The sequence below is a fragment of the Ostrinia nubilalis genome, chromosome 23 (genome assembly GCF_963855985.1).
Source record: "Ostrinia nubilalis chromosome 23, ilOstNubi1.1, whole genome shotgun sequence".
Classification (NCBI taxonomy): domain Eukaryota; kingdom Metazoa; phylum Arthropoda; class Insecta; order Lepidoptera; family Crambidae; genus Ostrinia; species Ostrinia nubilalis.
In genome coordinates this window covers 2,622,408-2,636,797 of record NC_087110.1, presented here as the reverse complement: position 1 = coordinate 2,636,797, position 14,390 = coordinate 2,622,408, and the positions used below count along the sequence as shown (strand labels likewise).

General features: G+C 38.0%; 1 protein-coding gene and 1 long non-coding RNA gene across 2 annotated transcripts; both read left to right on the top strand.

The window, feature by feature from the left end:
• Nucleotides 1-1,615: 1,615 nt before the first annotated feature.
• On the top strand, nt 1,616-7,845 carry LOC135083196 (cell adhesion molecule Dscam2-like). The gene is made up of 9 exons (XM_063977930.1): nt 1,616-1,701; nt 2,644-2,795; nt 3,647-3,737; nt 5,307-5,682; nt 5,840-5,975; nt 6,112-6,231; nt 6,680-6,856; nt 7,322-7,466; nt 7,686-7,845. Exons 1-9 carry the CDS (start codon nt 1,616-1,618, stop codon nt 7,843-7,845), a joined length of 1,443 nt encoding a protein of 480 aa, XP_063834000.1.
• A 612-nt stretch (nt 7,846-8,457) lies between these two features.
• On the top strand, nt 8,458-11,025 carry LOC135083418 (uncharacterized). The gene is made up of 3 exons (XR_010259599.1): nt 8,458-8,543; nt 10,760-10,899; nt 10,989-11,025. It is a non-coding gene; the product is annotated as an uncharacterized LOC135083418 (long non-coding RNA).
• Nucleotides 11,026-14,390: the final 3,365 nt, after the last annotated feature.

Below are 14,390 nucleotides of genomic sequence, written 5' to 3'. Positions count from 1 at the left end.
CTACATAGGTAAAGTATGAACCATACTGTCTAGAACATACACTTTTTATTGTAATCCTACTGAGACATGTCAAAATCTACGCAGACAAAGTAGTGGTCAGAAACTAGTCAGCAACAACCATTTAGCTGATTCGCGAAAAAGTAAACAAAAGAGACTCACCAGATTACTTTCCAAGTCGTCCTTCTTAAAGGAACTTTATTTTGTGAAAACTTTCGCGAACAAAAAGCCTATATCTCATCCGCAAGATAAACAGAAACAAGGTGTAACAAGGAAATATATGAAAAAACTTAGAGACACATAAACCTGTGTTTTGTTCACAACTTTGCGGTAGAGATTTTTCTTTCTGTTACTTACTGTTATTGCAATCGAGACTTGGATTTGTTGCCTCAGCTGAGTTAGTTTAAGAGAGAACTGCTCCTTAATCATGTACCTACTACTGCTATATTATTTATATCAACAGGCAAACAGTGGTGACTGAGTTTGTTGCGGCGCTTCTTCCCAGCACTTGCCAAATGTTGGTCTAGAAGCGCTGGTAGAGTAAAAACATTATGAGACATGTAGTGTAGAGGCTCCTTAAGAGCAAAATATTTGACGATTTGTAAGTACTATTTAATAGTCTATACAAATAAAGAAATTTCGACTTTTACTTTAACATCAAGATCTATTGCTTAAGGCAAGCGGGCAAGGGACGTGGGAGCTCACCTACCTGTATTGCACAGGCCACCACCATCGTCGGTCTGGAACCTCCCAGCTGCACTCATGGCCTCCTGTCTTAGGGCCTTAGGGCAATCGCCGAGAGGTAGTGAAGGCTTTGATTGGAATCCCACAGTGTTCCATCTCACTTAAGGCGGATGTTAGAGCACCTGGGTCGTTTTAGTGGGTATGCCTTATCCTTGGCTTAGTGAGTGAGCCCCACATAACTCATCCTTTCCCCGCAGGTTAGGTATGCAATTACATGCATTTTTCCCCAACAAGAAAAAAGATCTATTGCTTATTTGCCTGTTTGAATAAAAAGGTGTTTTGTTGCAGATCTTCTTCATAAAAGACATAGAAGAAGCTTATCAGAAAACAGGGTCATCATCACACAGCATTTCACAGAGCGAACAGTTACGCCAGGAGGCGATGTAAGTACTTATTATAAAGTAGTAACATTGACAACGAACTAATGTAATAACGAACCGATACCGAAGTAAATAAAACAAATATGTTTACTGGTTTAACTGCAACTCTATCTACCTCAAAATCATCTTGGAAATTCATTAAAGAAGTATATAACTATGGTTATTAGATTTTTACATTTACTTTTGCAAATATTTTATTTGAAAAAATCAATCGGAGTAAGATTCCCACTTTTCCTGTGGATAAATGGCGACTATAGGACATATTCAAGCCTCCCAAAACCGTCTGCTCAGTGTGAGATGTATAGGCCAAATATTCCATTTTCCTTTGCAAATTACAGAAGTTCGTGTTTCTGCACTAGACTAAAATGATCTGATGAAGATTATATGGGTTTAAATTCTTTAAATCTCAACTAGGCAGTTGTCTCTTGAAGTAAAAAATCTTGTAATTATGTAAAACAAATATTTATTTACAAATTATTATGTTACAGATCAGCATGCAGTGTGCAGCCACTGGTGACAGGCCCCCGCAGTTTGTGTGGGAACGGGACGGCATTGTCATATCCAGCAATACTGAGCACAGGTTTTTATCTCCATTTTTATAGGTCCTACATATTCTTTAAACAGTGCTTAGTTAGTTAGTACTTAAATGTTTTCAAATTCAAAAGATACATACGAGTAAAACATTGTTTTCTATTAAATTGTACGATAAAAAACATAACCCTCCTTCTGGCGCAGTTGGGGAAAAAAAGGCTTCCAAAAAGGTCTATGCTTTTCAAAAATTTCCGAAAATAGAACCAAATAACTTTTAAAAGAGGAATCACTAATCATTATTTTCTGTTATTAATTAACGAAATAGATTTGGGGGACTCTACTATTTATTAAATACTTATCGATTTAAAATTACAAGAAAATTAACATTTAAAAGTTAAATCACAGACTTCCTACTTTCCAATTACAATGTCCTGGAGCTTTAATATTTTAAAGGATATTTCAGAGATGAAATAGCTTCCACTTCCAAGAAATCTAGAAATTCGTTCTGAAGTATTAAACGGATACTTGGAACGGTATTTAATATGCATGCTGTAAGGAAGCCTAACGTAAATAACTGAGCAACTCTATTTAAGGCACCATTGAAAATAAGTACTTTTTTTAGGTTGTACAATCTTATATTAAGATTGTTTCGGCGACAGACTTAGGTAAAATAGTGGTAGCTATCCAGGCGGACTTAGAAAAAGCCCTACAACTAACTTACTAAGCAAGCAACAATTTTTCTTACAATGGGAATCGAATCCAGCTCCAGATCAATAATATAATTATAGTCACTTAAATCTTTTTACTGTAAATTGAGATGAGGTACGTTTGCCTCATAAAGGTAGCGGGATAGCACTGGATGCAGACCGCTACTAACCGGGCAATATACAATTCATTGGGGGAGGCCTATGTTCAACAGTGGACGTCCTGTGGCTGAAATGATGATGATAAACGTTTACCTTGGATTTTAAATGGTGTCAACTACTTCCAGATATGCCTTAGGCCAAGTGATGACGTCAGACAACGCGGTGGTCTCCCAACTGAACATCACGAGGGTACGGGTGGAAGATGGGGGGCTGTACAGTTGCACAGCGAGGGAGGGGGAGCATGCCTCTGTACATGAGAACCGGCTGGACGTTTATGGTGAGGCTTATGGTGGTTTATGGTGATTATTGGCTGTAAGAACAAAAATACCTGTTTGTATTATTATTATAAAGAGCTGTGGTTTCTGAATAAAGAAAAATAAAAATAAATAAAATTATTTTCAATAGCTTCTATAAAGGGTTTAAAGAATAACATACAATCTGAGCCAACAGGATCAGAACTATAGGTATGGTGCCTGAGGTATGGAAGCGGCACGTGAGGGTATACAGGGTGGAATTTTGTAATGCCACTTGGAGGGAAAGTACACTTAATACTGCAGATAGAAAATTTCACTGAAAGAAAACATTCCTTTATTTTTAAAAAGAAAGAGCTAAACTGCATTCAAAGATTTTGGAATTTTTTTCGAAAATTCTCTACCACACCATACAATTTTCTGTGCATACTTAATTAAAATAATTTAAGATTTCATGGTTATCCTTTCATTTGATTTATTAAGTTTGTTAGAGAGATTTCATCCTTATACTTAACCCTAACGATCGATGTAATAAAAATACAGGGTGTAATTTTTAACAGATTTTAGTTGGTTCGATTCCCGGGTGTGGCAAGCAAATTTTTAAAAATCTTTGAACGCAGTTCTATTTCTTTTCAAAAATAAAGGAATGTTTTCTTTGAGAAAAAAAATCTATATACAATATTAAGAGTACTTTCCCTCCAGGTGGCATTACAAAATTCCACCCTGTATTTGTGACGGTCAAACGTCAACTAGACTTCAGATTTGTATTCTTGTCATTATGTCAATGTCACCCCTCCCGTTCTGCTCCCATGCCTACCTTAGGCACTGACTGACAAAGGCTAGACCTTTAAGTATACGTTTTTACTTTTTGTTTTAGGTCCACCCTACATCAGATCTCTTCCCCCAATTAAAATTCAAAGCGGAGAATCTGTCAACTTGAGATGCCCTTTTTATGGCTATCCCATCAGGTTAGTATCAACAAATTAAATTATATTAATTGAAACAAAATTGAAAGTGCTATCCAACGAATGCCTGCCAATGATCAACAAATAGATTAACCACACGTCGAGAATTTCTATTGTCAGTACCTTAATTTGCTAGAAACCTATAGTATTTATTTTACTGACTGAAAAATTCCTAATAAGCTACTAAGGATTACCAGCAAGTAGTAATAGTTCTCAATTTGACTACAGTAACTTACTTCTCTAACCAAGTCTTACGCTACTTTGCAAACATAAATCATAGTAAACTTCGTATGATGAAAAATAAGCTAACGTTACACTCTCCCATACAAAAGCTTAATAAAAACGTCGCTAAAAGCGTCTGTGGAGCAAACTATGATGGATGTGGTGTCAGATTTGCAGTAAATAATCTCGCTATTAATCTTCACATCATACTAGCTCATATAGACGAAGAGCTAGTGAACGCCAGACCTACGTCATTTTATAAAAGCTGAAAGTTTGTCAGCGTATGCTCCCAATAATTCACCAACATTATATCCTATATATAATGTTGGTGAATTATAAACTTTAGGTCATCGGGGCTTTGGGAGCTACCCTAAAAAAACTGTCTGGCAAGGAGTTGGAACTGTCAAAACTGTCTGGCTGTTGGGGAAAACAACTAAATTATTTCCCAAATATTATAACATAAAGATCAGATGTTATGGTATAACGTTAGTAGAATTACAGTCTATTGAATATACAGAAAAAGCCACCGTAAAAGTTAGACTTACGTTATGACGTAGGTCTGGCGTTCACTAGCTCTTAGTCTAATACCACAACATAGTTGATAGCAGTAGCTTTACTATCAGAGACTATACTACGGTTTTAACACTTAACAACGACTCATTTAGTTATTTTCACTACGGATCAAAAAACTGGGCCTAACGCCCGTATTCACAAACGACGCTTGCTTAAGTGAAGCAGCAAATCGAACGCACAGCATTGAATAGAGTTCTGTGATCGGTTCGTGTGACACCCTGTGCGTCCACGCGCACTGTGAGACCTCATAGTAATGTTTGTGAATAGGGGCGTTATGTCGCTGTCTAAAATTCTAAGCATTTAAAGCATGTGGGTAAGCCTACAGATGTGCCTCTTAATTTGTAGGTAGTCATATTGTTGAATGAAGCCGAATACAATGTCATACACGTACACGCTCTACATTACAATATTATTTTGCACAATATGATATTTAATGTTCTTGATCATTTATATAACCTTAATGATGACTTGGATCACTATGTAACAAAATGTCTCCAACTTACAACTTTTTAGCAACTTACAACTATTTAGCTCACAAAGCCCAAGATGCTAAAAAGTTACTTATTATAGCCTCAGTCAGAGCCTCAGTTGCTCTACAAGTCTACTAAAAATAGACTTTGCTCGATTCTTCCCAAAAATATTTCAAAGTATCACCCCACCCTACTCCCCAACTCAATAATCTTGAAACACGGAAACAAATAACAATCTTTGCAAAGTGTCACACCGTATTCAAAATTACCGCACCATTCAAAACGCAGAACCTTGGAAATGTTTCAGTAAAATCGACTGGGAATACCAAGGCAAAACTTTGTCTACAAACACACTATTTCAACGTTACCGACGATCTTTCAAATATAAAATCCGAAGAGACGCCCCCTTGGTGAACCTTAATGGAATTTTGACAATACCAGAGGTCAGTAAGGACCAGAATGGGGCAATTTACACGTGTATAGTCACAAGCCCAAGTGGAGAAATGGCTAGGAGAGCATTCGAGGTGCAGGTGATAGAAGCGCCGGTGCTAGAAGATTTGCTGCTGGGGAACAATCTGCAGGAAGGACAGATTGTCAATATTTACTGCAATGTGCGCAGCGGTGATCTGCCGATACATTTTGAGTGGCTGAAAGATGGGAAAAGGATACCGGGCAATTTGAAGGTAAGATAAATCGTAATAATAATTTAATGCCAGAAAATTTTTAATAATTGTTGTGTTAAAGCTAGCAGATATTACCTAAAGACTTTAGCGAATGTCTTTCATACAATTTGACAATAGTTAATTCTCGTAGAAATATTGAAATTTTAATACTTTTCAGGTTGTGGAAAGAAGTTCGGAGTTATTCAGTGCCTTGGTCATCAAGAAAGTGTCTCTCGAACACTGCGGGACTTACACCTGCGTTGCCTCCAACCACGTCGCCAAGGTCAACCGGTCTACTGAGCTTTATATCAAAGGTAAGTTCATTATATCACTGAAAATAGTAATACGTTTTCCAGCCTTATGACAAAACAGTAAGATTTGGCTTCTTTCATTTATTGCAATTATTAACCTCCTCAACCTTTTCTACGTTCTAAATGTAATCTATTTTAGTTGCACCAAAATGGCTGGAGGAACCAACGAACTCCTCTCTTCTTCTGGGCAGAAGAGGCGCTGTATCCTGCAGCGCCAGCGGCTACCCTCAGCCACAAGTGCACTGGATGAAGAAGGATGGTATGAAAACTAAAGAGTCCCTTTGCAATTAAAGTGACTTACGCCTGTATTCACAAACAATGCTTGCATGTGAAGCAGCAAATCGAACGCACATCGAATAGAGCTCCGTGATTGGTTCGTGTCACCCTGTGCGTCCACGAGCACTGTAAGACCTCATAGTAATGTTTGTGAATACGGGCGTTAGTAGGTATTTAGCAGAAAGACAATACTTTTACCAATCAAAGTTAGGTAAAGGTAATATGGCAATACACTGCTTAAGTAATTTTTGAGAGCTCAAAGACACACCAATGTTGCTGCCAATAGTATTTACGCTTGTACTTTGAGATTTACTGATGTCTTGCTAAAAAAAATACAACAGAGAAACATTCAATCTAATCCTTGGTCTACTAACCCTATTGATGTTACAATAGAACGTACCATCTCTACAACTTTTCTCATTTATCCTCAGCAATTCTCGGCACCTGGCAACCAGTTCTGGAGCTAGCTGGCGGAGGGATCCTCAGTCTCCCTAACGGGACCCTGGTCATAGAAGAAGTATCGCTCACAGACGAAGGCTTATACTCGTGCAATGTGGAGAATGGAGTCGGCCAACCGCTCAGCAAGACTGTATGGATGAGTGTGAATAGTAAGTCTGTGATTCCTAATTCAATAACCTTCAATACATTTTTTCCATCAGTTACATGAATTACACCAAAAAACTATTATTATAGTAAAAACTATCGCTATCACAAATTAGGTACTAATACAAAAATTACCATGAATTTCTTGCAGCAGATAGTGTAGTTTAATCAAACATAATATTATTATTTCTTAGGTATTTTTCTTTCTTTCCTTCTCAATAATTGACTCTTGACAGAGTGTAAAATCTTTGGGGGAGGCATTTATCCAGCGTCATTTGGTTAAAATCTTCGTAAAACGAATGAGAGTAGTCGTGGTCATCATGAGTTGTGATTAGTTACAACTAATCTACGCTTACAAGTGTGTCGATCGCCTTACGATATCTCGCCATCTTTCTCTGTTGATGGTCAAATGTACTGTACTCATGCAATGGGACTAATCTAATCTAATGCGTTTATGTCACTATTTTCAGAGCCTGTCCACTTCGAGTCGTCATCGACTAACGTGACCTCACGCCTCGGCCATCCAGTCTCGCTCGAGTGTCGACCATTAGGAGATGACCCCATCAGAGTCACCTGGACTCACGATGGTAACCCTGTGGACTATCAGAGTCAAAGGTCAGTTTTGTAAGAGGTCTATTTTATTGATCCACACTACTTTAATTTGTCACGGCTTTAGAATAGCTGACTCTCCCTATCCAGGCTAAAACACCCTTGCATATAATGGGCTGTAATTTTGCTCACATTTTCGTTTACGATGTACAGGGAATAAGGAAGGAATCGTTAAAATTCACTCCTCTTAGATGAAAAGTGTTTAAAGAATGACTTATTTTTCAGAATAAAACTATCAGAATCAAAGACCTCTCTAGGGCTGGCAAGCACAGTCAACTTCCAGTACTCCGAGACAGGAGACGCAGGGCTGTACCAATGCAGAGCGAGCAATCCTTATGGGGCAGCCATTTTCAATGTTCACCTTACTATATTGGGTACGTATTAGTTACCACGCAAAGCTTGTTACGAGTCTCATGTTGAGTTAAGATAGTGATTGCGACCGGTTGTGATCTCCGCTACGTTACAATTCGTCCCTCGATCCCAGTCTAGTGTAGTATCTGTGACATTGAAGTGGGAATGAATGACACATCAGCACAGTTGGCCAGAAAAGTACCTATTGGCATCATAGGTCCATAGTCAGTGAGGAATGTGGCGGTGTTTCATTCTCGTTGTGCATCCATATCCACAAGAACTTTGCTAACTATATGTCTAACGTATAACTGAGTATTATAGCCACGATAGCCCAACAGTTAAGTGGTCAGATTGGCCGACTCGAGATCCGAGGAACGCAGGTTAAAAATCCCACCGCCGCTCTACTATTGTGGTGAGCCCACTCGTAACACAATCTTATTTAGCTTAATACGAGGGGCTAACGGGACTATTAGTAATTTGTGCAATACAAATTGCTATTCCTTAAAAAAATATACTCAATGAGTACTCCTGTAGTCAATGTCCGTAATATTAACTTACAGAACCTCCCACACCCCCATCGGACCTCCGCATCGAGTCGGTCCGCTCGCGCTCCGCTACGGTCTCCTGGCGCGACACGCTCCGTGCGCACGCGCGCCACTACACACTTCAATACATCGTGACCCAGTACACGGATAGCGCCTGGGACCATGCTACCAGCCTTAATATCACCAGGTACTTCTAAAATCAGTTTGAGGCATAAACAAAGATAGACAATCTACGCCGTGAGTGTATGATTGATCATACTCAAAAATACTTGCATAAATGATGCTTTAGGCGAATTGTTAAAATGCATTCGACTCTAATCTGTCAGAAGCCTTATAGCCTATTATTTTAATAATTACCATTTGAAAACTGTACTAACGCCCGTATTCACAAACGATGCTTGCCTAAGTGAAGCAGCAAATTGAGCGCACAGCGTTGAACAGAGCTCTGTGATTGGTTCATGTGTCACCCTGTGCGTCCACGCGCACTGTGAGACTTCATAGTAATGTTTGTGAATACGGACGTAAATTACTTTAAATCACTCACTCAGAGAATTGAATATGAAAAAAACCGAGGACCTTTGGGGAATCTCTGTCAGTATTATTGGGACAATTATTGACACCATAGCTCCTCACCTTGCATTCATTTTTAACACATGCATTGATCAAGGTTGCTTTCCTAGTTTAATGAAATTAAGTAAAATAATCCCATTGTTTAAGGCTGGTGATAAATGTGACCCCTCTAATTTTCGGCCGATTTCTATTTTACCAGTACTTAGCAAAATTTTTGAGAAAATTATATTTCATCAACTTCTTTCTCATTTTATTTTCAACAAATTACTTCACAATAAACAATTTGGTTTTACCAAAGGTAGAAGTACTACTGACGCTGGAGTAGCACTACTGAAACACGTCTTTGATGCTTGGGAGAGTAAAAAAGACGCTGTTGGTATTTTTTGTGACCTTTCAAAAGCGTTTGATTGTGTAGACCACCAAACCTTACTAAAAAAATTGCGACATTATGGTGTTTCGGATGAGGCACTTGATCTGTTGAACTCGTATCTCACAGGCAGAAAGCAAAAAGTTTGTATTAATGGAACTGAGTCTTCTGGAGCACCTCTTACCATGGGTGTGCCACAGGGATCGATATTGGGACCTTTGCTATTTCTTATTTATATTAATGACCTTCCCTACTTTGTAAAAGATCTATGTGATATTGTGTTATTTGCTGATGACACATCTCTCATTTTCAAAGTTGATAGAGGTAAAGTAAACCTTGATGATATAAATGACACACTCTCACAGGTTTTGCATTGGTTTACTGTTAACAACTTATTGTTAAATGCAAACAAAACTAAGTGCATTAAATTTACCTTACCTAATGTGAGGCAGGTTCCCACACAATTGATGGTGAAGAATGAACCATTAAATAGCATAAGTTCCACAACATTCTTGGGAATCACTTTAGACTCTAAACTTCAGTGGGGTCCTCATATTGAAACCTTGTCAGCAAGGCTCAGTTCAGCTGCTTTTGCAGTGAGAAAGATAAGGCAATTAACTGACATTGAAACGGCAAGGCTAGTTTATTTTAGCTATTTTCATAGTATAATGTCATACGGCATATTGTTGTGGGGCTCAGCTGCGGACATTGAAACTGTGTTCGTTCTGCAGAAGAGAGCAGTGCGGGCCATTTATAACCTTGGACCCCGATTTTCCTTGAGAGAATTCTTTAAGGAGATTAATATACTGACAGTAGCTTCACAGTTCATTTATGAAAACCTTTTATATGTTCGCAAAAATATAGAGCAATTTACTAGAAAGAGTGATTTACACAAGTTCAATACAAGAAACAAAAATAAACTTGCCGTTCCAAATTTCAGACTGCACAAGATTGGTAATTCATTTATGGGGAAATGTATTAAACTTTTCAATAAATTACCACAAACTGTTGTAGAATTGCCCATTCATAAATTTAAAGCACATATCAAAAGCACCTTAATGAAAAAGGGCTACTATAAAGTTGATGATTATATAAAGGATAAAAATGTTTGGAATGTTTAACTACCTAGCTCGCATTAATACTTATGACTATAATTTGTATATTTTAAAGACTGTAAAACCTTGAAAAGGAGGCTGACAATAGTGACTGAGTTTCTTGCGCTGCTTCTTCTCAGCACTGGCCCATTTATTGTCCCGAAGCAGTGGTAGGGTTAATATTGGGACGTGTAAAAGCGCTTTTTTAAAGCCTATTTGCAAAAATAAATGAATTTTATGAATTTTATGAATTTTAATTTTATCTCAAAACTCTCTCAAAAAAGGTCTCAAATTAAATTTATCATTCCCAACTACGAAACATTGATCGAAACAATAACATCTCCTGTGTTAACAGCGCACTTCTTTTCTCAGAAAAGAATCCGACATACGTCAGTCTCTAGAACTTCAAAACCTCAGACCAGCGACTGCTTACGGAGTCCGAGTGGCTACTGGAAACCAAGTTGGAACCAGCCTCTTTACTGCACCAATACACTTCACCACACACGAAGAAGGTAACTTCCCCTAATCCATTATTCTTTAGCTTGATGAACATACAAGTTTTTATTTTAACATTTCTCTAACTCTTTCTTTACATTTTTAGCACCATCATCACCGCCTATCAACGTTCAAGTAGAGCAAACTGAAAATCCTGGAGAACTGTACGTCTCATGGTTGCCGCCATTGAAAGAGTCACACAACGGTGTGATTTTGGGGTATCATGTCAGAGCCATACCTCAGAATAGTGGATCAGGTTAGTTTCAGAAAAATGCCTTTTTTCTTCTAAAGCTTTTGACTCAATAATTATATCATCAAAGTAAATAGACTGAAGAAAACCAAAAAAAAGATTCATTTAATTAATATTACGCTATCTATTTTATTGATAATAAATAATTTAAAACCACAAGGTATCATAATTTAATACTACAAACTAAAATGCTTTATTTATTTGAAAAGTTTGTAACTTTTCTCTTGTAAGTCACCTGATAGAAACCAGAAGCAGTATCGTAATCATAAATTAAGGCGACATTTAGATTTTTTTAGCTATTGTTTTTTCAGATGATGCAGATACTAGAACTATAAAAGTATCGCAACAAGCTGGAAAACAAGAAGCATTATTAAGTGGACTTTACAAGAATACGCGATACGCCGTATCAGTATCAGCATTCACAAATGCTGGATCAGGACCATTTTCGTTGCCAATACCTCAAGATACTAGGGAAGGAGGTAAGATGGAAAAAAACTGGCACTGACTATACACCTAGACACATGAATTATACTCACGTGATGAGGGTTCTGGAAATAATTTCTAGATGTAGATATAACATGTTTCACTGCCGGAAACGCTCATAGAGCGAAAAAAACAGCTCATTACGCATTGTATCTAAATGATAAATAAATAAATGATCATACACATCGCGAACTTCGTCTTTCATCATCTGACTCTAATGTATTTTATGTTAAAGCACCAGAACACGCACCATCATCAGTGGAATGTACAGCAGTGTCATCAACGTCGCTGAGAGTGGGCTGGCAGCCGATCACGCAGTCAGGGCAGGGCACCTCGCTTATTGGCTACTCTGTACTATTTGCTACTGAAGGTAATTTCTCTAACGCACTAACTTCTGTTTCCTTTACTCTCTATGTACGAGTACCTTCTTGTTGTAGTTATAAGTAACAAATTCAACACTGTTATTACCACTTGCTGATGAAAATCGAAAGCCTGCCTATTAAGAACATATTACACCCGGAAAACTTCAAAATTTAATAACACAGCTCTAGCGCTCTAGGACATACATATCGTGCATTGTTTGACAGCATGACATGTCAGTATCTGAAACTTTTAAAAATCTTGTGCAACGACCACTTAGCCTTCAGTTTACTTTAAAACTGATTTTTTTAACGCCCTCTTCTAAAAGGTAATTTAATTTATTACTGCATCTCTCGTCTTGTTCACAGATGGTACCTGGCAAAACCAAACGTCTTTACATACAGAACTCTACCTTCAAAGTCTGATGAAGTTCACCAACTACACTGTGAAAGTAGCTGGCTTCTCCAACTACGGAGCAGGACCGTACTCCTATCCTATCGTTTGCGCAACGTTGCAAGATGGTAAGATTCAATTATAATAATAATAAAAAATCGTTTATTGCTTTACAAAAAAGGAATTACAAAAGAAAACTTATTGTAAAAAGGTGGAAGCAACTGGAGGCGGCTCAGCTTGTGCTGCCACGGACTACTTTTCTTAGACGGCTCTGGTTTTCAGTCATCCCCACTTCTCTTGAGGATCTTGTTGATCGAGAAGAATGGTCAAGAATGATCATATTATCGTTTTAGTGTTCGCTAGTCGGCGCCACTGTATGGTAAGGTCCTGTCACTTGCTAGTATCTAAGACAGTGACGCTACTGGTAAGCGGTGTAGCGGTAGGACTATTAAAAAGGCACAAAAATGGCGCCACTGTAGTGGTGTAGCGTAAAGTGACGTCACTCGCCAGTGGTGACATCTATTAGGCATAAAAATGATAGCCCTCATTAAAAAACTATATTTTTATCCACTTAAACGTATCGTGTGACATTTTATAAGACCACCTCTTGGGACCGCCTAAATGACGAAAATGTGAATATAACCTTAGCTGAACCATTAAATGCATAAAATCCAGAATTTACTACATAAACGCTTACATTAAATTTATCTTTTTCCTCAAAGCAAATACATTTTAATAATGATACGAGCAACATTAATTAATTAAAAGGATAATTTAATATTTACATTTTCCTCGTACCTTCAGTGCCCGGGCCCCCTTCAGACATAAAGGTGCTGGTGCTGTCTTCAACGTCGCTGCTCGCGAGTTGGAAGAAGCCTGATCATCCGAATGGAGAACTGCTTTATTACACAGTTTACGTCAAACCAACTTCTAGGTAAGCAATCACATTTACATAGGTTCACTCAGTAGCTTACAGTTTTATATTTTCGCTACAGTTAGGGAGTTATGAAAGTCAATAAAACATTTTATCCCCCATGTTATCACAAAATACAAAAATAATGCCTAGCTTTTTTGACAATATCTTATGTTGGTGGCATTTGTGGCATTAATTTATAATCTAACTTAAAACTTTGATACAGTAATTGACTGTTCCTTTACAAAACAAAACACTACAAACATTATAGGCACTACTCATATTATTCAAAAGCATTATAAAGATTCTACAAAAAGTAGCGAGAATACTGGAAACCATTCATGACTTTGGGTGTACCCCAGGGTAACATCCTCGGACCAGTCTTCTTCCTTATCGAAATTAATAACAACTGACACGCAACTTTTATCAAATATACTTGTATTTAACGGTCCACCCACCTCCAATACAGCAATGGTCCGCCACAGACGCACCGGGCCGAAGCAGAGGGTCGGACTACAGCTGAACTGAAAGGACTTACCACCGGCCGGACTTACGAGGTGTGGGCCACTGCCAGCACGAGAGCTGGGGAAGGAATGGCCACGAGAAGAGTGTCCCATACGCCTACTCATAGAGGTAACTAATTAGCAAGTATACAGCTTTTGTCATTAATTCAGTAGAGCACGAGAAATGGGTGTATTTCTCGAAAGAATGGGGAAAAGAGCATATCATTCACAAAACTAAACATAAGACGACAAGTTGATGGAGGCATTTCTAATCGCAAGTCATACCCATTGTAATAGTTATTTTCACTTTCGTCTATTGAAAAACTAAAAAATAAGTATAGGGATTAATTTAAAAAGTTACTCTTTCTGGACCAATCACTAGTGACTAGACAATCATGCCTCACATAACCTTCTATGAGTACCATTGCTACGCTACGTCACACAAGTTTGAAAAACATTGATTAAACTCAATATCCAACGTCCATCGGCTTAAAATGAATGAGTAGTCACTTATATTTTTGAAAGCCTTGCAAATATTCTAAGAATACTTTTGTATTTCCCAGTGGTGGCCGGCGTAGCGTCTCTCGGAGGGACCATATCAGTAGG